At 27.4% G+C, this 27731-nt stretch overlaps 3 protein-coding genes across 3 annotated transcripts; 2 read left to right on the plus strand and 1 right to left on the minus strand.

Annotated features, from left to right (window-relative positions):
- Positions 1-4749: 4749 nt before the first annotated feature.
- Positions 4750-6230, plus strand: LOC122503232. The gene is made up of 2 exons (XM_043613701.1): positions 4750-5155; positions 6034-6230. Exons 1-2 carry the CDS (start codon positions 4984-4986, stop codon positions 6213-6215), a joined length of 354 nt encoding a protein of 117 aa, XP_043469636.1. The 5' UTR covers positions 4750-4983; the 3' UTR covers positions 6216-6230.
- Positions 6231-8722: 2492 nt separating this feature from the next.
- Positions 8723-9481, plus strand: LOC122503258 (putative nuclease HARBI1). Its single transcript, XM_043613732.1, has one exon. It carries the CDS (start codon positions 8723-8725, stop codon positions 9479-9481), a length of 759 nt encoding a protein of 252 aa, XP_043469667.1.
- A 7489-nt stretch (positions 9482-16970) lies between these two features.
- LOC122503229 lies at positions 16971-25714 on the minus strand. Its single transcript, XM_043613698.1, has 4 exons — positions 25495-25714; positions 24242-24487; positions 18893-18931; positions 16971-17815 (listed from the first exon to the last, which is right to left on the minus strand). The coding sequence occupies exons 1-4, from the start codon at positions 25604-25606 to the stop codon at positions 17262-17264; spliced, it is 951 nt and encodes a 316-aa protein (XP_043469633.1). The 5' UTR covers positions 25607-25714; the 3' UTR covers positions 16971-17261.
- Positions 25715-27731: the final 2017 nt, after the last annotated feature.

The raw sequence follows: 27731 nt of genomic DNA on the forward strand, positions 1-27731 counted from the left end.
ATGAAATAGAATAAGAGTGAATAAGCGAGAATAGAAGAAAATATAAAAGAATATGTGTGAATGAGTAAGATTAAGAGAGAATGGGGAGAATGTGAAAGAATAAGTGGGAAAAATAATGAGAGACAATAAGAGAATTAGAGGGAATAATAAAAGTTAAGAGATAATGAGAGAAAATGAGAAAGAATAAGAGAGAATGAGAAAAAATAAACGAGAATAACAAAAAATAAGAAAAAAAGAGAGACAATAAGAGAGAATAAGAGGGAATAAGAAAAGATAAGAGAGGATAAGAGAAAAAAAGAGAGAATGAGACATAATAAGAGAGAATAAGGTATAATGAGAAACAATGTGAAAAAATGAAAGAAAATAAGAGAGAATAATAGAAAATAAGAGATACTGCGAGAAAATAAGAAAGAATAAGATGAAATAAGGCATTAAGAAAAATGAGAGAGAATGAGAGACATTAAGAGAAAATAAAAGAAAATATTAGAAAATGACAGAAAACGATATACAAAAAGAGATAATAAAATATAATAAGAAATAATGCTAAACCAGGAGAGAAAATAAACGAAAATATGAGTGAATAAGAGAGAATAAGAGAAAATGAGTGAAAATAAGAAAAATGACTGACGTTACGAAAGAATGAGTAAAAATAAAATAAAATGAGTGAGAATGAGAGACAATAAGAAATAATAAGAGGGAAAAGAGAAAATTATAAGAAAATAAGAGGAAATAATATAAAATAAGAGAAAATGAGAAAGAATAAGAGAGAATAAGCGAAAATAAGACATTAAGAAAGAATAAGAGACAATAAAAGAAAATGACAGAAAATGAGATACAAAAAAAAAGATAATAAGAGAGAATGAGAAAGAATAAAAGAGAATAAACGAGAATAAGAGAGAATAAGCGAGAATGAGAATGAATAATAGAGAGAATGAGAAACAATTAAATTTTAAAAGTAAAATTTGAAAAAGAAAAAATCGAAACTTCACATAGAGATAGTTATTGACTTTAAAATGAAAAATTTGAAAAGGAAAAAATCTTTTTTTTTTACTTCTCTGGAAAAGTTTGATAAATTTTTAGATTTTTGTTGTACAAAAAAGTGTTTAAAGGCAAAGTTGCTTGTTTTTGCACAAAATTTAAAGGAAAAAGCAGAAAAGCAAGTTTTATTGTAATTTTAAAAAGATACCAAACCTTGAAGTTTTCAAAGTCAATAAATCTCAATTTTTTGGACTTGTTTTTAGAAAATGTAATAACTTTTTTGATTTTTGTTGTACAGAAAAGTGATTAAAGGTAAAGTTGATTGTTTTTACTCCAAATTTAAGGAAAGTGAAAAACAAAAATTTTATTGAAAATTGACAAAAATACCAAAGTTTAAAATTTTCTGAGCCAATAAATCTCAATTTTTTGTACTTTTCTGGAAACCTGTGATAACTTTTTTGCTTTTTGTTGTCCAGAACAGTGTCTAAAGCAAAGTTGTTTGATTTTGCTCTAAATTGAAAGAAAAAGAGAGAAAAACAAATTTTATTGAAAATTGACAAAAATACTAAAGTTTGAAGTTTTCTGAGCCAATAAATCTCAATTTTTTGTACTTTTCTAGAAAACTGTGTTAACCTTTTTATTTTTGTTGTATAGAGCAGTTTCTAAAGGCAAAGTTGTTTGTTTTTGCTCCAAATTTAAGAAAAAGGATGAAAAACAAACGTTATTAAAAATTGACAAAAATACCAAAGTTTGAAAATTTCTTAGCCAAAGAATCTCAATTTTTTGTGCTTTTTTTGAAAAAGACTTATACCTTTTTTGAATTTAGTTGTACAGAACAGTGTCTAAAGGCAGAGTTGTTTGATTTTGCTCCAAATTTAAGGAAAAAGAAAGAAAAGAAAATTTTATTGTAATTTTAAAAAGATAACAAAAATTTTGAAGTTTTTAAAGTCAATAAGTCTCAATTTCTTGGTCTTTTTTTTAGAAAATGTTATAACTTTTTTAATTTTTGTTGTACAGAAATGTGTCTAAAGGAAAAGCTGTTTGCTTTTGCACATAATTTAAGGAAAAAGCAGAAATGCAAATTTTATTGTAATTTTAAATATATAACCAAACCTTAAAGTTTTTAAAATCAATAAATCTCAATTTTTTGGACTTTATTTTAGAAAATGTAATAACTTTTTTGATTTTTGTTGTACAGAAAAGTGTCTAAAGGAAAAGTTGTTTGTTATTACACAAAATTTAAGGAAAAAAGCATAAAACAAGTTTTATTGAAATTTTAAAAAAATACCAAACCTTGAATTTTTCAAAATCAATAAATCTCTATTTTTTGGACTTTCTTTTAGATAATGTAATAACTTTTTTTGATTTTTGTTGTACAGAAGAGTGTCTAAAGGAAAAGTTTTTTGTTTTCGCACAAAATTTAAGGAAAAAAGCAGAAAATCAATTTTTTTTAAGAATTGAGAAAAATACCAAGGTTTTAATTTTTCACAGCAATGAAATCACAATTTTTTGTACTTTTCGGGAAAACTGTGATAACTTTTTTAATTTTTGCTGTACAGAAAAGTGTTTAAGCGCAAACTTGTTTGTTTTTGCACAAATGTAAGGAAAAAGGCAGAAAATTAAATTTGATTGGAAATTAAGAAATATACCATGATTGAAAATTTTGAGCAAAAAAAACTCAATTTTTTGTAGTTTTCTAGAAAACTGTGAAAACTTTTTTGATTTTTGTTGTACAGAAAAGTGATTAAAAGAAAAATTGTTTGTTTTTCCCCTAAATTTGAGAAAATAATAAAAAATATCAAATGTTAATGAATGAAAATGATATAGAATGAGAGATAATGAGAGACAATGAGAAAGAATAAGATGGAATAAACGAGAATAAGAGGAAATGAGTGAGAATGAGAGACAATAATACAAAATAAGAGAGCATGAGAGAGAATAAGAGAAAATAAAAGAGAATGACAGAAAATAGCAAGAAAACAAATGTTATTCAAAATTGAGAAAAGTGTCAAGGGTTGAAATACTTACCCAAAAAAATTCTCGAGTAACGTGTTTGAAGGATTTTTAGTCGATTTTTCATTTCCCAACCTACCATAAATAAAACTGAATTTAATTTAAAAATATAATAATTATTTACGTAAATAAAATAACAGTTGACGGAAATTTGTTTCTCCAAGATGCGTTTCAAATTTAAAAGAGGCACTTCCTGATCCAACACTCCCGTAAAATTAAAAACACTATCGTTCACATAAAGAAATTTTTTTTTTTAAATTTGCTAAAAACAGAAGCTATGCTAACACTGAAATCACAATACACATAACCACAATTAACACTCACAAATAAAGGAACTTCAAGCTTAAAAAAACACACAATTAAAATGCGATACTTTTGTATATTATTCTTTTCAAGAGAATATTGAAAACGCGTTCACACGACCGTTCACGAGCGCAGCTAAAACAAGACTGAACCTGCAATCTCTCTCTCCCTCCCTCTCTCTGCGCGCGAGTCTAATGCTGAGTGAAAGGCCCAAGTAGAAGTGGGGAAAAATTTATGTTATGGCGCCGCTAAGGGAGAAAAACGTCTGGCTTTGTAGACCATACTTAAATTACGTTAAACCTTAGGGGATAGGTGCGGGTCAAAATATTTGTATTTTCAGATCTAAAAAGATATATTTTCAGATCTGAAAATACAGTTTTCCAGATGTGAAACTTGTCTTTATCCGATTTGAAAATACTACTTTTCAGATGTGAAATTATAACTTTTCAGATATGAAAATACTACTTTTCAGATATGAAATTATAACTTTTCAGATCTGATAATACTACTTTTCAGATGTGAAATTATAACTTTTTAGAAGTAGTATTTTCAGATCTGAAATGTTATAGCTTCTGATCTGAAAAGCAGTATTTTCAGATCTGAAAAGTTATAATTTCTCATCTGAAAAGCAGTATTTTCAGATCTGAAAAATAATAATTTCTCATCTGAAAAACTGTATTTTCAGATCTGAAAAATAATAACTTCTCATCTGAAAAACGGTCTTTTCAGATATGAAAAATAATCATTTCTGATCTGAAAAGCAGTATTTTCAGATCTGAAAAGTTATAATTTCTCATCTGAAAAGCAGTATTTTCAGATCTGAAAAATAATAATTTCTCATCTGAAAAACTGTATTTTCAGATCTGAAAAATAATAACTTCTCATCTGAAAAGTAGTATTTTCAGATCTGAAAAGTTATAGCTTCTCATCTGAAAAGTTATAATTTCTCATCTGAAAAACAATTTTGCAAAATTTTGAAAAAATGGTTCAAAAATATAATTACTAAAAGAAAAAAATTGATGTAAAAAATTACTAGAATTTGAGAAAATTGTAGTTACTACTGAAAAAGAAAATCAAAATCCGGAAAGAACATCAATTTACAAAAATTAAAATGAATGTAGTTATATTTTAACAGAGAATTTTTAAAGTTGCTTGCAAAAAAGTTATGAAAATATAGGTAAAAATTTGTAATTACTAAAAAATAATTATAAATTTCTCGGGAAAGAAGAATAACTTACAGGTGCTTATAGTCTTACTCTCAGTTAACCGCCATCTCAAATTCCGTTTAAAAAAATGAAACACACATTTCCACAAAAACACCCGTAAAATAAATTAATCACATATATACATAGTAAAGAAAATAACTAAGGGTGTTTTCGATCCTGTCACTCTGAGTGCTCTGAAATGAGCAAGGGGTTCTCAAACAATGTCAAATATAGATTAATTAAATGGTAAATTCTGATTGGCTAAAACACACTGAGCCTGACGTGCTTGTGATACAGGCTGCAGTTTATGGTGACATGTAACCAAAAAGTAGTTGTAACTTTTTATTTTCCCCTAAATAGACTATGTTCAGGCAGTTCTCGTGCTCTGGCTCGACGCTCGGTCTCTAACCTACCGAGCGTGAATCCGTTGGATCAGAGCGTTGTAAACATCCAACGAATTTTTTTAAAATTTGCTTTTTGAAGCATGGCCGAAATTTTTGGTTTGGGTTTAATCGACCCAATTGTCCTGAGTGCAATCCCAAATATAATTTTTGCCGATGACGACGCTGAAGAAATTTTAATCGCAATGACGAAAGAGGTGCATGAAAAAATTAGAGGTTATTTTGAGGAAATAATTCCACGATATTCAATATCAGGTAAGTATTTTAATTAATTATATTGTTTAATAGATTAGTGTACATGGAATAATTAAATTTATATTTTAGTAACATTTCTACTAAAAGAATTTTCAATTGATTGGAATCTTTAAATAATTCAGTTTTTAATTGATTGGAAGATGTAATAATTGCATTTATGATAGACGTTGGTATGAAATAATTGAATTTTTTTATTAAACTACAATTTAGAATAATTGAGTTTTAAATTGGTTAAAATTTGGAATAATGTAATTTTTAATCGATTGAAATGTCGAATAATTGAATTTTAAAGTGTTTGAAATTCGAAATAATTTTTGAAAATTTATTTTATTGTTAGATTCGTTCTTAAAAAAATTTTTCAGTTTTAATATTGACGATTTTTTTTTATTAAAAAATTATTATAATTATTTTTTAAAGAAATTCTTTAAAAAACACATTTAAAGCCTTTGACAGCGTATTGAAGTGTTTTGAGTAAATTTGTTGTCACCTTTTGGTAACCTATTTTTAAAAAATTATTCACTTTTTCCCCTATTTTAATAAAAAAAAGGTACTGCGATCCCTGCGCTATAGTTTTTATAAAGATCTTCATAAATTTTTTTTAATTTTATATCTTAAATAGAATAAAAATTAAAATTTTCGTATTTCCTTCAATAGTGTCTGGGTATACAAAAATTAAAAAACAATTTTACAGAAAAAAAAATTTTTTTTCGCCCTGTTATGTTGTTTACAAGTTTCAATAATTTTCGATTCTCAAGTCAATATATTTATGTAATGATAAGTTTTTTTTAAACAAATTTGAATTTTTATCTGTTGCTTCTACTCAATAAAAGTTTCTTAATATTATGGATAGAAGTGAAATTCTTTTGTTAATTTTGCAGACTTCAAATCACATTTTCGAATGACTCGGCGAACGTTTCAAAATTTGTTGGAAACTCTTGCTCCATCGCTGATTGATTGGAGGAATGCAGAACAAACCACAGATCCGGAGAAGCAATTATGCATAGCTGTATGGTTGTTATGCAATCTAGAAGTATACAGGTATGATTTGTTAATATATTAAATTCAATAACCCGCAGTCAGTCACAAGGTGAGGATTTTCCTCACAAGGATCGTGCCTATAGTAAATTTGATTAGTATTTAATTTTTTAATTTTTATTATAAACAAGATCTACCTTTTGTAATCCAACATGTAAAAATAATATCGCTTCTTAAAATAAATTCCTCAATTAGTGCCAATTTCTAGATTTCATCCTTCAAACAACTTTTATTGAAAACTTGACATTCAAATTTAGAGTTTTCGTCAATTTAAAAATGAAAAATCGCTATTTGAGGAAGATTTTTGCTCAACTTGACATAAACATTCATTTCTTTATTCCATATATTGACAAAAAGTTAAAAAAGTATATAACAAATTCTTAGTTTTTTTTCCAAAAATATTACATTTTAATCTAGAGATTTTGTTGACTCCAAAGTAAATAATCGCAATTTAAGAAATATTTCTGCTCGACTTGATCCAAAACATTTATTTCTTCATTTCCCATATTAAAACAGGGTTCAGAAACTAGAGAAGAAAAAACCGAATTTTTTTCCAAAAATTTGACATTTTAATTTCGAGATTTACCGAATTTAAAATTAATTTGAAATTCACTATTCGCAATTTAGAGAAAACTTTTGCTCGACTTGATTTCAAACCTTTTTTCTAAGTTCAAAATATCGAGAGAGTTTCTAAAAAATTAAAACCAAAAAACCGAAATTTTTTTCCCAAAATTTGACATTTTATTGTGAACATTTCGCCGATTTAAAATCAAAAATTCGCTATTTAAAGAATATTTTTGCTCGTCTTGATCCCAAACCTTTTTTTGTAGGTTTCCCATATCGAGAGAGTTTCTAAAAAAGTAAAACCAAAAAACTGAAATTTTTTTCCAAAATTTGACATTTTATTTTGGACATTTCGCCGATTTAACATCGAAAAATCGCTATTTAGAGAATACTACTGCTCGACTTGATCCCAAACATTTTTTTCTAGGTTACCCATACCAAAGAATTGTTTAAAAATTTAAATCTGGAAAACTAAAATTTTTTCCCAAAATTTGACATTTTATTTTGGACATTTTGCCGATTTAAAATCGAAAAAATACTATTTAGAGAATATCATTGCTCGACTTGATCCCAAACCTTTTCTTCTAGGTTCCTTATATCGAGAAAGTATCTAAAAAATTAAATCTAGAAAACCGAAATTTTTTTTCCAAAATTTGACATTTTATTGTGGACATTTCGCCGATTTAAAATCAAAAATTCGCTATTTAAAGAATATTATTGCTCAACTTGATCCCAAACCATTTTTTCTAGGTTCCCCATATCGAGAGAGTTTCTAAAAAATTGAAAACAAAAAACCGAAATTTTTTTCTCGAAATTTGATATATTATTGTGGACATTACGCCGATTTAAAATCGAAAAAAACGCTATTTAGAGAATACTACTGGTCGACTTGATCCCAATCCTTTTTTTCTAGGTTCCCCTTATCGAGAGAGTTTCTTAAAAATTAAAAACAAAAAACCGAAATTTTTTTCCCGAAATTTGACTTTTTATTTTGGACATTTCGCCGATTTACCATCGAAAAATCGCTATTTAGTGAATATTACTGCTCGACTTGATCCCAAACCTTTTTTTCTAGGTTCCGCATATCGAAGGAGTATCTAAAAAATTAAATCTAGAAAACCGAAATTTTTTTTCCAAAATTTGACATTTTATTGTGGACATTTCGCCGATTTAAAATCAAAAATTCGCTATTTAAAGAATATTTTTGCTCGTCTTGATCCCAAACCTTTTTTCTAGGTTTCCCATATCGAGAGAGTTTCTAAAAAAGTAAAACCAAAAAACTGAAATTTTTTTCCAAAATTTGACATTTTATTTTGGACATTTCGCCGATTTAACATCGAAAAATCGCTATTTAGAGAATACTACTGCTCGACTTGATCCTAAACCTTTTTTTCTAGGATTCCCATACCGAGAGAGTTTCTAAAAAATTGAAAACAAAAAACCGAAATTTTTTTTCCAAAATTTAAAATTTTATTTTGGACATTTCGCCGATTTAAAATCGAAAAAAACGCTATTTAGAGAATATTACTGCTCGACTTGATCCTAAACCTTTTTTTTAGTTTGCTCACATCAAGATTGTGTCAAAAAAGTTAAATTTTAAAAATCGAAATTTTTTTTCAAAAATTTGACATTTTATTTTTGAGATTTTCTCGATTTTAAATTGAATATTTGCAAATTGAGGAATATTTTTGTTTAACTTGATCTTTAACCTTTTTTTCTAGGTTCCTAATATCGAGGTAGTGTCTGAAATGTTAAATCTCGAGTTGAACAAAATAACAATCGCTCGAAAAAATTTGTGTGAAAATTATATGGACTTCAATTTAAAGAATTTAGATTTGCAAATATTTTTGCAATTTCTGTTTCTAAAAAAAATTATTATTTACAGCTGATTATTTATTATTATTTATTTCTTTTAGATCTGTCGCTGATCGCTTTGGGGTTTCCATCAACACGGCGTGGCGTTGCACCATGAAAGTGTGCCGCGCGCTGTGCGAAAGGTCGGGAGATTATATAAGATGGCCACAAGGACGTGAGCTGCGAAGAGTTCAAGAGGAATTTGAGGAAATCAGTGGGTTTCCTAATGTCATTGGGGCCATTGATGGATGCCACATTCAAATTAGTGCTCCCTCAGAAAATCCTGACAGCTATTTTTGTCGAAAGAACTTTCATTCTTTGTTGCTGCAAGGGATTTGCGATGCCAATTTACGTTTTATAAACATTTATGCTGGCATTTGCGGAAGTGTTCATGATGCCCGTGTCTGGAACTTGAGCGACATTAAAGAAGCCATTGAAGTTGACAAGGAGCGTTACTTTCCTGGTGACAGTCACATGCTCGGCGACTCGGCCTATGGTGTCCAGTCTTTTTTAATGGTCCCCTATAAAGATTACGGCAACATGACGGCTGTACAAAGACATTATAATACGGTTCTGTCGAAACATCGAGTTGTCGTCGAAAGGGGATATGGTTTGCTGAAAGGTCGTTGTCGCAGATTAAAATATTTATATTTGCAAAAGATCAAAAATGGATCTTTGATCATTGCTGCGTGTTGTGTGCTGCACAACATTTGTCTCGACCTAGATGACGAAGTAAACGAGGAGATTTTGAACGAACTCGACCCTATTGAAGAAGATGATCTTGATCCCCTTGAAAATGAGAGAATCAATCTTCCTGCCCAAATTAAGAGGGACGCTATTGCCGAAATGTTATTCGAGACAAGAAGACGTTGAAATTCTTTCCGGTATCTTTCAATATGGGATTGAGGGGTAAAGTGCGAAGTGGGGTAAAGTGATAAACAAACAATGCCTTACTTTAATTAAAAATATTGAAACTGTTGTATAACTTTTGTTGTGTGCTAAAACTATTTTTACAGTGAAAAACGTGTCTGCACATTTACCTTTTTAATTTAAGAATGTAAATAGAAAATAAGTGGTTTTTAAATGTTTTTGCAGAATTTACTTTATGTTGTAAGTTTAAAGTGTGTTTTATTTTTATTCTAAGTAATTAGTTATTAATATTTATTATTTAACGTTTGTTTATCGGAATGTAACAGGGTGTCTACTGGTTATGGAAGTCCTGGAAATATCCTTGAATTTTAAAAATTGTCCTGAAGTTTAGTGAAAAGTTCTGGAATTTTAATTTTTGTTCCTGAAAATTTTAAGTTTTAAATAATTTGGTTTGAATTTTACATTATATCAGGGATCACAGGCTGACATTTTATCACCTTTTTTTTCTTTTTCAAATTTGGTCACCTATTTCACCTGTTTCATTAAATTGTCCCCTATTTCACCTATTTTGAGAATTTTTTTATCTGCTTTATATTTCTTCAATTTTGAGTTTTAATTTATTACAAATAAAATTAATTACTCCAAATATTAATTTAAAATTTCAATCAATTAGAACTTCAGTTTTTTCAAAATTCAATTAATTAAAAACTCGATGACTCAAATTTTAGTAAATTAAGAAATCAATTACTCCAAATTTTAATCAATTATAAATTCAATTCTTCCACACTCCAATCATTGAAAAACTTAAATATTCTATGTTTTAATCAATTAAAAATTCAATTATTTCACATTTTTTTCAGTTAAAAATTCAATTCTTGTACATTCAATTGTTTGACACTCCAATCACTTAAAAATTCAATTATTCCAAATTTAAAGAAATGGTGAATGCAATTGTTAAAAATTTCTGTCAATTGAAATTTTAATTATTGCAAATTTTAAAAAATAAAAAATTAAATTGTTATTGATTTTAATCGGATAAAAGTTCAATTATTCCAAACTGTGATCAATTATAAATTCAATTAATCTACTTTGCCATCAATTAACAATCTAATTATTCTAAATTTTGATAATTTATGTACTCAGTTATTTAACACGCCAATTAGTCAAAATTTAATAATTTAAAAATTTTTAAAAAATACAAAAAATTAACTGTTACTGTTTGGAATCGAAAGAAATTGAAAAAAGTTCATTTTTTAATTGATTGCAGGGTGGAACAATTGTGTCTTTATTTGAAAATGATTGGAAATAATTTAATTTTAATTTGATTGGAAAGTGGAGTAATTAAATTTATGTTTGAGTAACATTTGGAATATTTGAATTCTGAATTGGTTACATTGTACAATAATTAAGTTTTGAATTGTTTAGAATTTGGAGTAATTGAATTAACGAAATGTTTGGTACACTATATGATAATTAACGTCAATTGATAATGAGATGTTCTTCGTTAATCATAATCATCTGTAATCAAATATTAATAAAATGTAAATATTTATATAATTGAATTTATATTTGAATTTATATTGTGGGAAAGTCCCACGTGATGAAGTATGGAAAAATAGGGTTTCGTACATCCAATTATTTGGCGAACCAAATTAATATTTCGGGTTGAAAATGGTGGAAAATGATAGAGCAGAATATACCTGACCGCGCTGTTCTCTGATTCAAGTAAAATTAATTGTAAAAATAGTAAAAAAAAATTCCCGAAAAGTGCACTGTTTCCTATTGAAAGTGACAGGCAACACAAGGCAACATGGCGGCAAAGCATTGACGGCCGGCCGGTCGGGCTCACGTAGGCTGATTGATTGATTGATTGACTGATTGATTGATTGATTGATTGACATATTATAATAATAATAATAATATTAATAATAATAATTATTATTATTGTTATTATAATTAATTTTAATAATTAATTTTAATTTTGATTACATTGGATCACTCAAATGTTCTAAAAAATATTCCAAAATTTTCTAAAAAAGCATAAAAAATTGTGTTTCAATATTTCAATTGTTTATAATAATAATTGTACATATTTGACAATTATTAATAAATTCTGGACAGGTAAGTCTCCATCCGTTCAAAAATTAATTTTAATTTTGATCACATTGGATCAATCAAATGTTCAAAAAAATATTCTAAAATTTTCTAAAAAAGCATAAAAAATTGTTTTTCAATATTTCAATTGTTTATTACAATAATTGTAAATATTTGACAATTACTAATAAATTCTGAACAGGTAAGTCTGCATGCGTTCAAAAATTAATTTTAATATTGATCACATTGGATCACTCAAATGTTCAAAAAAAATCCTAAAATTTTCTAAAAAAGCATAAAAAATTGTTTTTCAATATTTCAATTGTTTATTATAGTAATTGTAAGTAGTTGACAATTATTAATAAATTCTGAACAAGTAAATCTCCAAGCGTTCGAAAATTAATTTTAATTTTGATCACATTGGATCACTCAAATGTTCAAAAAAAATTCTAAAATTTTCTAAAAAAGCATAAAAAATTGTTTTTCAATATTTCAATTGTTTATTACAATAATTGTAAGTAGTTGACAATTATTAATAAATTCTGAACAGGTAAGTCTCCATATGTTCAAAAATTAATTTTAATTTTGATCACATTGGATCACTCTAAAGTTAAAAAAAAATTCAAAAACTTTCTGAAAACCTCATAAAAAGTTGTTTTTCACTATTTAAATTGTTTATTATAATAATTGTAAATAGTTGACAATTATTAATAAATTCTGAACAGGTAAGTCTGCATGCGTTTGAAAATTAATATTAATATTGATCACATTGGATCACTCAAATGTTCAAAAAAATATTCCAAAATTTTCTAAAAAAGCATAAAAAATTGTGTTTCAATATTTCAATTGTTTATAATAATAATTGTACATATTTGACAATTATTAATAAATTCTGGACAGGTAAGTCTCCATGCGTTCAAAAATTAATTTTAATCACATTGGATCAATCAAATGTTCCAAAAAATATTCTAAAATTTTCTGAAAAAGCATAAAAATTTGTTTTTCAATATTTCAATTGTTTATTACAATAATTGTAAATATTTGACAATTACTAATAAATTCTGAACAGGTAAGTCTGCATGCGTTCAAAAATTAATTTTAATATTGATCACATTGGATCACTCAAATGTTCAAAAAAAATTCTAAAATTTTCTAAAATTAAAATTAATTTTCGAACGCATGGAGACTTACCTGTTCAGAATTTATTTATAATTGTCAACTATTTAAAATTATTATAATAAACAATTGAAATAGTGAAGAACAATTTTTTACGAAGTTTTCAGAAAGTTTTTGAATTTTTTTTTTTAACTTTATAGTGATCCAATGTGATAAAAATTAAAATTAATTTTTGAACGCATGCAGACTTACCTGTTCAGAATTTATTAATAATTTTCAACTATTTACAATTATTGTAATAAACAATTGAAATATTAAAAAAACAATTTTTATGTTTTTTAGAAAATTTTAGAATATTTTTTTGAACATTTCAGTGATCCAATGTGATCGATATTAAAATTAATTTTTGAACGCATGGAGACTTACCTGTTCAGAATTTATTAATAATTGTCAACTACTTACAATTATTATAATAAACAATTGAAATAGTAAAAATCAATTTTTTATGATGTTTTCAGAAAGTTTTTGAATTTTTTTTAAACATTTGAGTGATCCAATGTGATGAAAATTAAAATTAATTTTCGAAAGCTTGCGACTTACCTGTTCATAATTTATTATTAATTGTCAAATATTTACAATTATTATAATAAACAATTGAAATACTCAAAATAAAATTTTTACAACTTTTTTAGAAAATTTTTGATCTTTTTTAACATTTGAGTTATCCAATGTGATCAAAATTAAAATTAATTTTCGAACGCTTGGAGATTTACTTGTTCAGAATTTATTAATATTTGGTAAATATTTACAATTATTATAACAAACAATTGAAATATTGAAAAACATATTTTTACAATTTTTTTAGAAAATTTTTGATTTTTTTTAACATTTGAGTGATCCAATGTGATGAAAATTAAAATTAATGTTCGAAGGCATGCGACTTACCTGTTCATAATTTATTAATAATTGTCAAATATTTACAATTATTATAATAAACAATTGAAATATTGAAAAACAAATTTTTATGATGATTTCAGAAAGTTTTTGAATTTTTTTTAAACATTTGAGTGATCCAATGTGATGAAAATTAAAATTAATTTTCGAAAGCTTGCGACTTACCTGTTCATTATTTATTATTAATTGTCAAATATTTACAATTATTATAATAAACAATTGAAATACTCAAAATAAAATTTTTACAACTTTTTTAGAAAATTTTTGATCTTTTTTAACATTTGAGTTATCCAATGTGATCAAAATTAAAATTAATTTTCGAACGCTTGGAGATTTACTTGTTCAGAATTTATTAATATTTGGTAAATATTTACAATTATTATAACAAACAATTGAAATATTGAAAAACATATTTTTACAATTTTTTTAGAAAATTTTTGATTTTTTTTAACATTTGAGTGATCCAATGTGATGAAAATTAAAATTAATGTTCGAAGGCATGCGACTTACCTGTTCATAATTTATTAATAATTGTCAAATATTTACAATTATTATAATAAACAATTGAAATACTCAAAATTAAATTTTTACAACTTTTTTAGAAAATTTTTAATTTTTTTTAATATTTGAGTGATCCAATGTGATCAAAATTAAAATTAATTTTCGAAAACATGGAGACTAGCCTGTTCAGAATTCATTAACAATTGTTTAATATTTACAATTATTATAATAATTAATTGAAATATTGAAAAACAAATTTTTATGCTTTTTTAGAAAATTTTAGAATATTTTTTTGAACATTTGAGTGATCCAATGTGATCAAAATTAAAATTAATTTTCGAACGCATGCAGACTTACCTGTTCAGAATTTATTAATAATTGTCAACTATTTACAATTATTGTAATAAACAATTGAAATATTGAAAAACAATTTTTTATGCTTCTTTAGAAAATTTTAGAATTTTTTTTGAACATTTGAGTGATCCAATGTGATCAATATTAAAATTAATTTTTGAACGCATGCAGACTTACCTGTTCAGAATTTATTAATAATTGTCAACTACTTACAATTATTATAATAAACAATTGAAATAGTAAAAATCAATTTTTTATGATGTTTTCAGAAAGTTTTTGAAATTTTTGAACATTTGAGTGATCCAATGTGATCAATATTAAAATTAATTTTTGAACGCATGCAGACTTACCTGTTCAGAATTTATTAGTAATTGTCAAATATGTACAATTATTATTATAAACAATTGAAATATTGAAACACAATTTTTTATGCTTTTTTAGAAAATTTTGGAATATTTTTTAGAACATTTGAGTGATCCAATGTAATCAAAATTAAAATTAATTATTAAAATTAATTATAATAACAATAATAATAATTATTATTATTAATATTATTATTATTATTATAATATGTCAATCAATCAATCAATCAATCAGTCAATCAATCAATCAATCAATCAGCCTACGTGAGCCCGACCGGCCGGCCGTCAATGCTTTGCCGCCATGTTGCCTTGTGTTGCCTGTCACTTTCAATAGGAAACAGTGCACTTTTCGGGAATTTTTTTTTACTATTTTTACAATTAATTTTACTTGAATCAGAGAACAGCGCGGTCAGGTATATTCTGCTCTATCATTTTCCACCATTTTCAACCCGAAATATTAATTTGGTTCGCCAAATAATTGGAAGTACGAAACCCTATTTTTCCATACTTCATCACGTGGGACTTTCCCACATGGCCTTAAAAATAATTAAATTTTAAATTGGTTAAAATTTGGAATAACGTTATTTTTAATCGATTGCAATGTGGAATAATTGAATTTTGAATAGTTCAAAATTTGGAATAAATTTTGATAATTAATTTTCCTGTTACATTAGTTGAAAAAAAACATTTTTAAAATTTAAAATTGACAATTTTCCTAATTAGCGAATTATTGTACTCAAATTTTATTGATAAATAATTTTTTACGAATTGAGCTTAGGATTTTTTACAAATCAGACATTGAACGTTTTTGAAGATGTTACACTTATTGCATTCGGTTAAATTTATTTCATTATTCTTTAATGAGCATCAAAATTAAACTTATTTTGATTTAAATTCTGTTTTAAAGTATATGTGTGTTGGAAAGCCCTGGAATTTCAAATTAGGTTTTCAGTAGATACCCTGACTAAAAATTGATTTTGTATTAAATTAACTTTATTTAAAAAATACATTAACATTTTGAAAAGTTGTTAGTGGGGTAAAGCGAGAAATAACTTGTGGGGTAAAGTTGGAACTATGAAACCAATGTTGCAACGAAACTCGCAACGATAAAAATTTATGTTTTGATTACGACAACGATTTGAAAGAAAATTGTTACTACTTTAAGCAGGTTAGAAATAATTTTATTTTAATTAATTCATACAGTATACACGAGAAAAAACTGTAATTAATTTTTTTGTTTAGTTCAATGCTTAAAAAATTATAAGACAACAGTATACTTCTTTGTACAACAAAAAATAACAATTATTATTAACTTTAATGTGGTTTGTCATATTTTTTTATAATCCTGAAGATGCAAGTGCACCTTCTGAATCACGTTTTTTAAAGTTATGCTAAATGTTGATACATAATAAAAAATTTTAGACCTCAATTTCAATAAAACTCTTTTTTATTCTTTCATTAGAAAAATGTTTTTAACATTATAAAAGTAAATTTAACTTTTATAGAATTTCTCTCTTAAAATTAGTTTCACAATAAGAAATGGTCCGCAGGACATATCATTACAACACGCTATATTTACATACCTTTTACAATGAAACTAAAATATTAAGTCTTTTTTCTCTGACTATTGCAGAAGGCAGTATAATCTATAAAAAGGGTCAGTTCAATGAATTTAATATATCGCTTTACTAAATACTATTAAGTCCTTAAATGAAAACAATCAATTTAAAGTTTTTTATGCTAATTGAGACATTTATAGTTGCTTCCTTATCAGCTTCTTGTTATTAATTCAATGCTTGGATAGAATAAGGAGACGTAGCGCTCGGCTGCACGGCCTCACACCAGTCAAACTGTCAAAATATTGTTAAAAATCATAAAGGAAAAAAGTTGCGCTTTTTAATTTCTTATAAGGCAGTACATTTTAAAATTCAAATTTTTCAATTTTAATTTTTAACAATATTTTGACAGCTTGACTGGTGTGAGGCCGTGCGGCCGAGCGCTACGTCCCCTTATTCTATGCAAGCATTTAATTGTAAGTATTACAGTTAAATTATTTTTAATATTTACACTAAATCTAAATAGAATTTTTTATAAATTAAAATAAACGCATTTTATAAAATATAATTAGCCCACAAATTCTGAAGTGAACGATTCTATTATTATATTCTAAAATTACGTTTTCTAACCTTAAATGAAATTTAATGGACTGGCCCTTTAAAATCACAGTATTATCACATACATATTTAGATATAACACAGCATGGAACGTTTTGTTAAGAATAATAAGACGACAAAAAAATACGAAGTTAACGAATGAAATATAAAAATAGATTAAATTTATGGCCAAATTTATAGGCAACGAAATATGAATGAAAATAGATGTCGGAAGACAAAGACGAAGATTTATTTCTTCATTCCGTCGAGAATATTAACATACCTCTCAAAAGTATTATTAAACTTTTCTAACGATTTTTCTTGCTTCTCGTGGTGTCCTCCGATTAAATTCACCATTTTCTGCTGAAAAGTTGGAGAGCTTTGTCTTTTTCGCCGCTTCCCTTTGGTTTTTTTCGATTTCTGTTTTCCTTCGATGGAGCTATCACTGTCGGACTGTGAAGATTCTTTGGGTTTGAAACCATTCAAATTTGATGTTGTTGACACTGGTGTAATTTGCGGCTTTTTGTACATGAATTCGTTCATGACTTCAAAATGCTGCCAGTCATTTCGTCCCCCACCAGTTTGTTTCTTCATCAACAATTGGTTTTTGTAAGTGTTTTGAAGGCCTTTCAATTTTGATTCTAATTGTTGAGCCGTTAAATTCATGTTCAATTCTTCCTTAAACCTCTTCGCGATACTGTTAAAAGCCCTTATTCTGATGAATTTCCCAGCTTTTTTTTCTTCCAATTCTTTATATGCATCGATAAAAAATTGAACCATTTGAGGCGTCCATTGTAGTTCACCTGTTAAAAAAATTAATACATAAATTCATGCGACAAACTATTGAATATCCATAAGTGCCATTTTACGTAAAATGTCCCGAATTTATTGTCTTGCTTGTTTGTAATATATTGTCAACAATTTTTTTTACTTCTTTGAGAATCAAAGATATTTGTTTTTAAAAGTTTTGAAATTTGTATATTGATTTTACAAAATTTAAGTTAAAATTGCACATTTTTTTTATTACATTCGATCTATTTATCTGTAAAATATATTATTGCAAACAAAATTTGAGAATTTTTCCTAGACTTATATAAATTTTCAGAATGACGTATTTTTCGTTTTTGAGATACTGTCAACCGGGGCTATTTTGTCTAACTTTTTATTTTTATTTTTGAAGAGAAAATTGTGAAAATCTGAAACTCCAGGATTCGCGGGGCTATTTTATCCATTATTTACAATCAACAATTTTTCAAAATTTTTCTCTCTTATAAGCAAATAAGTGTATGTTACATGTTTTTGTATACATTCTTTGGCATGAGTTGTGTCAAAAAAGTAGAAATAAGTAAATTATATATAAGATTCCATGACCAAGTGACCTCAAAAAATGTGATATCAATATTTAGACATTTTTTAAACAACTCCATCAAAAGAATAGTTTTTGGATAATTTTCTTTTATTCAACTCTAAACTATCTACAAAACATACCATAAATAGAAAAGACTGCGAAAAAAATTTTTTAGACTATTTTATAAATAAACTTTAATAAGTAAAATAGCCCCAACTACGATGCTATTTATACCCACGATTTAACTGTCTGCAACTCTAAAAAAATTTTTCCATGTCTAACTTATATGACAACCTTCATAAGGATGCCCACAACAAAAACCATTTTTGAAAAAAATTTATTTCTTAATTTTGATTTTTAATGGAGCTTTCATTAAAAAATTATCGTTTTCAAGGGTAAAATCGCCCCTGCTGACAGCGGATAATTATCAAGGCTATTCGGAACACGCAACAAACCAGTCACTGAAGCCCATTATCTCTGAAACGAAAAAAGAACGCCATTCTGATTGTTTAAAATAAGATTTTGTATTCACCTTTGGTTAAAGAAGCAACACTTTGTCCATCCGATTCATCTGTAAAATATTAAAAAGAATCTATTGTTAAGTAACAATAACATTAGACCAAAATATGGTTAAAATCAAATAAAAATTCAGTTAAATTAATATCTTGTAAAACAATAATTTCAGGAAAAATATTAACAGTACTTTGTAGGGCTTCATAGCCCACCGCCGAAATCTTCACGTTTTCGCCTTAACATTTGTCGCGTACAATACAAAAATCGCATTTATAAATATTGTGGAGACGCTGGGACAAGGTCCCCTAGGCCCCAAAGCCTCCATCATGCAGAAAAAATTCAGGGACCTACACCTAGCTCGAAATCTAAGTACCGTAATCTGGGGCTATAAGGAACAGATTTCAGCTTTAAAGTCTTGCAACTTTTTTTTTTATTGAAATATTGCCTTAATTTTTTTTTCTTTTCTTGATCTTGGCGAGCACTTTGAAGGGTTAAAGAATTGTTTTGATCAAAGCTGGAATTTTAAGCAAAAAATACGAAAAAGACGCATTTTTTCGAAATTACAAAATGGGGCCATAAGGAACAAGGCGGTAAAACTATTGGAAAACGTATTTAAAGTTAAAGAAATTATTTTTTATTGATCGAAAGTAAACACAGAATATAAAACAAATGTAAAAACAAAACTAAACGTTGCTGGTATCATCAGTTGAGGTCGATGATGATAACTGGTCGTTTTTTGTGACTTGTCGGTACCAACACTCTTTTACAATTTCGAACCAGCTTTGAACACTAAAAACCAAATTAGGTGATAAAAAACAAACGAAATTACGAAAAAGTTACGTTTTGACAACACACTTTAACAATTCGGAAGAAATAATTGTGTTCCTTATATACCCGCCGTTTGTGAATTTTGGTTTTTTTCTCGTAAATCTTACTGTAAATACAAAATAAACGTATTTATTACTTAGTGAACTCAATAAAACTTCCCATAATAAATCCCTTTAATAAAAAAAAATTACTTTGAGAAGTTAAAATAGGAACAACTTACCTCGGCAATCAAATGTTTCCCAAGTTTGAAATTTCACTAAAACACAATTACTCACTTACAAGCTACTACTGTTCACAAAATTATTAATAGTCGCAATTATTGCATTGAATAGTATTGGCAGTTACCCCAGCAACAATTTTTCAAAAACAAGTAACACAATTTATTCATACACGGCCCCCATAACTTCAACTCCACCCGAACACAGAGTTTTGTTCCTTATAGCCCCGGTGTTCCTTGTAGCCCCGGTTTACGGTAACCCTAAATTCGGCACTTTGACTATCGTCCGCCTGAAATTTTTTTAACAATTAAAAAAAAGATATAATATAAAATTAAATATAAGTTTAATAACTATAACAAGGTCAAAACACTGAAAATCATCAGGAAGTGATTGCTGACATATTTTTAAAAAGTATAGTTTTAATGTAATGTGAAACTAGACTAATTTTTTAGTTTAATGACCATAATAATATAAAGTGAATTTTATTTCGTTTAATATTTAAAAAATATAAGTCAAGTTTTTGGAAAAAAATTTCGGTTTTTCGGTTTTCATTTTTTAGACACTACCTCGATATGGGAAACCTTGAAAAACAGGTTTAGGGTCAAGTTGAGCAAAAATATTCTCAAAATTCCGAATATTCAATTTAAAATCGTGAAAATTTCAAAAAAAAAAAATGTCAAGTTTTTGGAAAAAAATTTCGGTTTTTCGGTTTTGATTTTTTAGACACTACATCGATATAGGAAACCCAGAAAAAAAGGTTTAGGGTCAAGTTGAGCAAAAATATTCTCAAAATTCCGAGTATTCAATTTAAAATCGTGAAAATTTCAAAAAAAAAAATGTCAAGTTTTTGGAAAAAAAATTCGGTTTTTCGGTTTTGATTTTTTAGATACCACCTCGATATAGAAAACCTAGAAAAAAAGGTTTGAAGTCAAAACGAGCAAAAATATTCCCAAAATTCCGAATATTCAATTTAAAATCGTTAAAATCTCAAAAAAATATGTCAAGTTTTTGGGAAAAAATTTCGGTTTTTCGGTTTTGATTTTTTAGACACTACCTCGATATGGGAAACCTAGAAAAACAGGTTTAGGGTCAAGTTGAGCAAAAATATTCTCAAAATTCCGAATATTCAATTTAAAATCATGAAAATCTCAAAAAAATATGTCAAGTTTTTGGAAAAAAATTTCGGTTTTTCGGTTTTGATTTTTTAGACACTACCTCGATATATAAAACCTAGAAAAAAAGGTTTGAAGTCAAGACGAGCAAAAATATTCCCAAAATTCCGAATATTCAATTTAAAATCGTTAAAATCTCAAAAAAATATGTCAAGTTTTTGGGAAAAAATTTCGGTTTTTCGGTTTTGATTTTTTAGACACTACCTCGATATGGGAAACCTAGAAAAACAGGTTTAGGGTCAAGTTGAGCAAAAATATTCTCAAAATTCCGAATATTCAATTTAAAATCATGAAAATCTCAAAAAAATATGTCAAGTTTTTGGAAAAAAATTTCGGTTTTTCGGTTTTGATTTTTTAGACACTACCTCGATATAGGAAACCCAGAAAAAAAGGTTTAGGATCAAGTTGACAAAAATATTCTCAAAATTCCGAATATTCAATTTAAAATCGTGAAAATTTAAAAAAAAATGTCAAGTTTTTGGAAAAAAATTTCGGTTTTTTGGTTTTGATTTTTTAGACACTACCTCGATATGAGAAATCTAGAAAAACCGGTTTAGGGTCAAGTTGAGCAAAAATATTCTCAAAATTCCGAATATTCAATTTAAAATCATGAAAATCTCAAAAAAATATGTCAAGTTTTTGGAAAAAAATTTCGGTTTTTCGGTTTTGATTTTTTAGACACTACCTCGATATAGGAAACCCAGAAAAAAAGGTTTAGGGTCAAGTTGAGCAAAAATATTCTCAAAATTCCGAATATTCAATTTAAAATCATGAAAATCTCAAAAAAATATGTCAAGTTTTTGGAAAAAAATTTCGGTTTTTCGGTTTTGATTGTTTAGACACTACCTCGATATAGGAAACCCAGAAAAAAAGGTTTAGGGTCAAGTTGAGCAAAAATATTCTCAAAATTCCGAATATTCAATTTAAATTCGTGAAAATTTCAAAAAAAAATGTCAAGTTTTTGGGAAAAAATTTCGGTTTTTCGGTTTTGATTTTTTAGACACTACCTCGATATAGGAAACCCAGAAAAAAAGGTTTAGGGTCAAGTTGAGCAAAAATATTCTCAAAATTCCGAATATTCAATTTAAAATCATGAAAATCTCAAAAAAATATGTCAAGTTTTTGGAAAAAAATTTCGGTTTTTCGGTTTTGATTTTTTAGACACTACCTCGATATAGGAAACCCAGAAAAAAAGGTTTAGGGTCAAGTTGACAAAAATATTCTCAAAATTCCGAATATTCAATTTAAAATCGTGAAAATTTAAAAAAAAATGTCAAGTTTTTGGAAAAAAATTTCGGTTTTTTGGTTTTGATTTTTTAGACACTACCTCGATATAGGAAACCCAGAAAAAAAGGTTTACGGTCAAGTTGAGCAAAAATATTCTCAAAATTCCGAATATTCAATTTAAAATCGTGAAAATTTCAAAAAAAAATGTCAAGTTTTTGGGAAAAAATTTCGGTTTTGATTTTTTAGACACTACCTCGATATGGGAAACCTAGAAAAACAGGTTTAGGGTTAAGTTGAGCAAAAATATTCTCAAAATTCCGAATATTCAATTTAAAATCGTGAAAATTTCAAAAAAAAAAATGTCAAGTTTTTGAAAAAAAATTTCGGTTTTTCGGTTTTCATTTTTTAGACACTACCTCGATATGGGAAACCTTGAAAAACAGGTTTAGGGTCAAGTTGAGCAAAAATATTCTCAAAATTCCGAATATTCAATTTAAAATCATGAAAATCTCAAAAAAATATGTCAAGTTTTTGGAAAAAAAATTCGGTTTTTCGGTTTTGATTTTTTAGATACCACCTCGATATAGGAAACCTAGAAAAAAAGGTTTAGGGGCAAGTTAAGCAAAAATATTCTCAAAATTCCGAATATTCAATTTAAAATCGTAAAAATTTCAAAAAAAAATGTCAAGTTTTTGGAAAAAAATTTCGGTTTTTTGGTTTTGATTTTTTAGACACTACCTCGATATGGGAAACCTAGAAAAAAAGGTTTAGGGTCAAGTTGAGCAAAAATATTCTCAAAATTTCGAATATTAAATTTAAAATCAGGAAAATTTCAAAAAAAGAATTTTAAGTTTTCGAAAAAAAATTCCGGTTTTTTGGTTTTTATTTTTTAGACACTACCGCGATATGGGAAACCTAGAAAACAAAGTTTCAGATCAAATCGAAGAAACATATTATTGAAATTGCGATTATGTTTCACATAACATTAAAAGTAGACTTTTGAAAAATATGTCAGCAACCACCTCCAGATAATTTTCTGTGGATTGACTCAATTATAATTACAATCGGAATTTTAGTTTTATGTGTAGAGTATAGTGGAGTGAAGAAGCCACGTTGAAATAAGACCATTAGAAGTATATACCAAAACTATTAAACTTTTTTATTTAGATTTATATTTAAAAATTTTTAAATTTAGTAAATAAAACAAAAACAAAGACATTCGGACCAAATTTTATTATACTTTTATGATTTTTATAATTTCACAAAAATGATCTTATAAATTTTATTTTCTTGAGTACCTAAAGAGGAAATCGTTTAGATTTCGAAACTTTGGAGAAATATATAATAAAATTTGGTCCGAATGTCTTCGTTATTATTTTATTTATTAATTAATTTACACCTGCTCAGACGTAAAAGACTGATTTATAATTTAAAATTTTGAATAATTTAATTTTGAATAAATTTCATGTACATTATGGATTAAAAAATCTGTCAGTGAATTTTTCATCTACGAAAATTAAAAATTTTAATTTTGGTTTAATGGAATATCTAATTTATTGAAATTTGTGCTTATTGAATTTTAGTTTGATTAAAGTGTGGAATAATTGATTTCTTAGTTAATTATAATTTAGAATAATTGAATTTTAAATAGAATAAAATTAAAAACAATTGAATTTTTATTGACTTTGATTGGAAAATAGATTTCAGAAATATAAAATTAGAAAACATTTAACTAAGAACCGAAATAGGGGACAATTAAATAAAACAGTTGAAATAAATGGCAATTTTATAAAAATGTAAAAAATGGTGTAAGATGAGTTTGTGATTATTGTAATTTGTTGAATCAATACTTCCTTCAGAAACTAAAAAAGCATTAAAAACCTGCGGTATTTTTAATAAAATAAAACAAAATGTTTAATTTACCACAATCATGAGGCCTTTTTTTACTACGGGATCTCGAGATCTCAAAGTCTGCAATTCCTGAAGGACCTGCTTCTTCCCCTTTCATGTTAGAATCGACATTACTCTTGATCCTTGACATTTTTGCAACAGTTTCACAAGGTCCTGAATCTCCCTTCGCCAAATTGTCTTCACTTTTATCCGCATGCAGAATTTTATTCTGCCATTCCATCACCGATTTTTCATTCAAGTACGCTTGATATATGTAATCTGAAAGAAAGTTAATCAATTTATTAAATTACTTGTTAAATAATAATTGTTTACCATTTTGTGTTTTTTTTGCAACATTTGTGATTTTTATCTAATTTTTATAAACAACAGCTCACTTTGCTCTTTTAAAAAATCTCTACAATTCTGTTGTCAAATTTTCTAAACAATATTTAACGAATGGAACTTTATAGATTTTTTAAAAGAATAAAATGAGCCGCTGTTTGTAATAATCAAACAGAAATTAATTTTATTAATTAACAAATTTTAATAAAAAACACAAATTGTTCATTATTAATACAAATTCTTAGCTTAAAGTAATTTTCCATAAAAAATGTACAAGTAAATCCTACAAAATTAGTTATAATCAATTTTCCACGTATTAAATTATTTTTTTCTTAAAATAGGTAAATAATTTCCTAATATCTATAAGGTAACAAAAATTATTAATTAAAATAAAAACTGTCTATTTCGCCAGACGTCTGTCAAATGAAATTATAGATTGAAAGACTGGTGAAATAAATAAAATGAACTATTTCGCCAGTGAAAAAAGGGTCAAGCGCGAATTCATGTTTTTACAGGAATAAAAAAAACATTTTTACAAATTCTGTTGTACATTTAAAAAAAAACTGAGAAAACCGTTTAGAGATATTATTTTTTAATAAATGAACAACAATTTGTTCAAATAAACCTACACATCAGCGAGAAAAGTAAGAAAAACTGTGGTGCTTTGAGGTTACACAGCATGCGCACATTTTCGCAAATAGTAATAATTTTCAGAATTTCTTGTATGCAAATAAAAAAATTGTTTTGAAGGCTGACTCTTCCAATTTTATCATATTCGTCTAAATTGCAAAAAAATCCTTTTGAAATAAGTTTTTCATAATTTATTATAGACTTCCTACTTTCTTTTGTTTTCCAATCAGGTTGTAATAAATTAAATTAAAAATTTTTTATGATTTTAATTTTTATTAAAAACTAATTTAAAATTATTATTAAACTATACTTACTGTCGTCCAGGTCTTTGACTTCGCACAAAATTTTATCCCCTTCTCGCACCAGCTCGTTATTTTCCGATATCACCACTCCGTTGATAAATATTCGCCTTTTCGTTCCCGACATTATTGTTAATTATGATAAAAACTATAAATAAATATTAAAATAAAACTAAAACACGCTTTCAGCGTGTACGAGCGGTGGCCAAAAAGAAAGAAGCAGCAGCAACAGGGGTTAGGTTGGGTTAAACCTTAAGCTGACTTCACATGTGCAATACACAAAAATCATAAACTGAAGTTGAGAACCTTTTTGCTCTTTCAGAGTGCTCAGAGCGCCAGGATCGAAAACACCCTCTTACATAGAGGTGTACTAAATTATCGTTTAAACACCCGCCACCAATTTTTTTTTCGGCGAAATTTTCAGAAAATGTTTAGAAACACTCACTGAAGAATTACCAACAAATTTCGACTTCCGCAAGTCCGCCATCTTGGAATTAATAACCTCAAAAAATACTAAATCTGCGTTTAAACACCCGCCACCAATTTTTTTTTCGGCGAAATTTTCAGAGAATGTTCAAAAACACTCACTGAAGAATTACCAACAAATTTCGACTTCCGCAAGTCCGCCATCTTGGAATTAATAACCTCTAAAAATACTAAATCTGCGTTTAAACACCCGCTACCAATTTTTTTTTCGGCGAAATTTTCAGAGAATGTTTAGAAACACTCACTGAACAACTACGAACAAATTTCGACTTCCGCGAGTCCGCCATCTTGGAAATAATAACCTCAAAAAATACTAAATCTTCGTTTAAACACCCGCCACCAATTTTTTTTTCGGCGAAATTTTCAGAGAATGTTTAGAAACACTCACTGAACAACTACGAACAAATTTCGACTTCCGCAAGTCCGCCATCTTGGAATTAATAACCTCAAAAAATACTTAATCTTTGTTTAAACACCCGCCAGCAATTTTTTTTTCGGCGAAATTTTCAGAGAATGTTTAGAAACACTCACTGAAGAATTACCAACAAATTTCGACTTCCGCAAGTCCGCCATCTTGGAATTTATAACCTCACAAAATACTTAATCTTCGTTTAAACACCCGCCACCAATTTTTTTTTCGGCGAAATTTTCAGAGAATGTTTAGAAACACTCACTGAAGAATTACCAACAAATTTCGACTTCCGCAAGTCCGCCATCTTGGAATTAATAACCTCAAAAAATACTAAATCTTCGTTTAAACACCCGCCACCAATTTTTTTTTCGGCGAAATTTTCAGAGAATGTTTAGAAACACTCACTGAAGAATTACCAACAAATTTCGACTTCCGCAAGTCCGCCATCTTGGAAATAATAACCTCAAAAAATTATAAATCTTCGTTTAAACACCCGCCACCAATTTTTTTTTCGGCGAAATTTTCAGAGAATGTTTAGAAACACTCACTGAACAACTACGAACAAATTTCGACTTCCGCAAGTCCGACATCTTGGAAATAATAACCTCAAAAAATTATAAATCTTCGTTTATACACCCGCCACCAATTTTTTTTTCGGCGAAATTTTCAGAAAATGTTTAGAAACACTCACTGAAGAATTACCAACAAATTTCGACTTCCGCAAGTCCGCCATCTTGGAATTAATAACCTCAAAAAATACTAAATCTGCGTTTAAACACCCGCCACCAATTTTTTTTTCGGCGAAATTTTCAGAGAATGTTCAAAAACACTCACTGAAGAATTACCAACAAATTTCGACTTCCGCAAGTCCGCCATCTTGGAATTAATAACCTCTAAAAATACTAAATCTGCGTTTAAACACCCGCTACCAATTTTTTTTTCGGCGAAATTTTCAGAGAATGTTTAGAAACACTCACTGAACAACTACGAACAAATTTCGACTTCCGCGAGTCCGCCATCTTGGAAATAATAACCTCAAAAAATACTAAATCTTCGTTTAAACACCCGCCACCAATTTTTTTTTCGGCGAAATTTTCAGAGAATGTTTAGAAACACTCACTGAACAACTACGAACAAATTTCGACTTCCGCAAGTCCGCCATCTTGGAAATAATAACCTCAAAAAATACTAAATCTTCGTTTAAACACCCGCCACCAATTTTTTTTTCGGCGAAATTTTCAGAGAATGTTCAAAAACACTCACTGAAGAATTACCAACAAATTTCGACTTCCGCAAGTCCGCCATCTTGGAATTTATAACCTCACAAAATACTAAATCTTCGTTTAAACACACG

The sequence above is a fragment of the Leptopilina heterotoma genome, unplaced genomic scaffold (genome assembly GCF_015476425.1).
Source record: "Leptopilina heterotoma isolate Lh14 unplaced genomic scaffold, ASM1547642v1 Lhet_251, whole genome shotgun sequence".
NCBI classification, from domain to species: domain Eukaryota; kingdom Metazoa; phylum Arthropoda; class Insecta; order Hymenoptera; family Figitidae; genus Leptopilina; species Leptopilina heterotoma.

Coding starts and splice junctions, on each gene's coding strand:
- LOC122503232 (XM_043613701.1), top strand. CDS start 4,984: ATGGCCGAAATTTTTGGTTTGGGTTTAATCGACCCAATTGTCCTGAGT. Junction 5,156..6,033: donor TCCACGATATTCAATATCAG/GTAAGTATTTTA, acceptor TTAATTTTGCAG/ACTTCAAATCACATTTTCGA.
- LOC122503258 (XM_043613732.1), top strand. CDS start 8,723: ATGAAAGTGTGCCGCGCGCTGTGCGAAAGGTCGGGAGATTATATAAGA.
- LOC122503229 (XM_043613698.1), bottom strand. CDS start 25,606: ATGTCGGGAACGAAAAGGCGAATATTTATCAACGGAGTGGTGATATCG. Junction 24,488..25,494: donor AGTCAAAGACCTGGACGACA/GTAAGTATAGTT, acceptor ACTTTCTTTCAG/ATTACATATATCAAGCGTAC. Junction 17,816..18,892: donor TGTTGCTTCTTTAACCAAAG/GTGAATACAAAA, acceptor TTTTTTTAACAG/GTGAACTACAATGGACGCCT.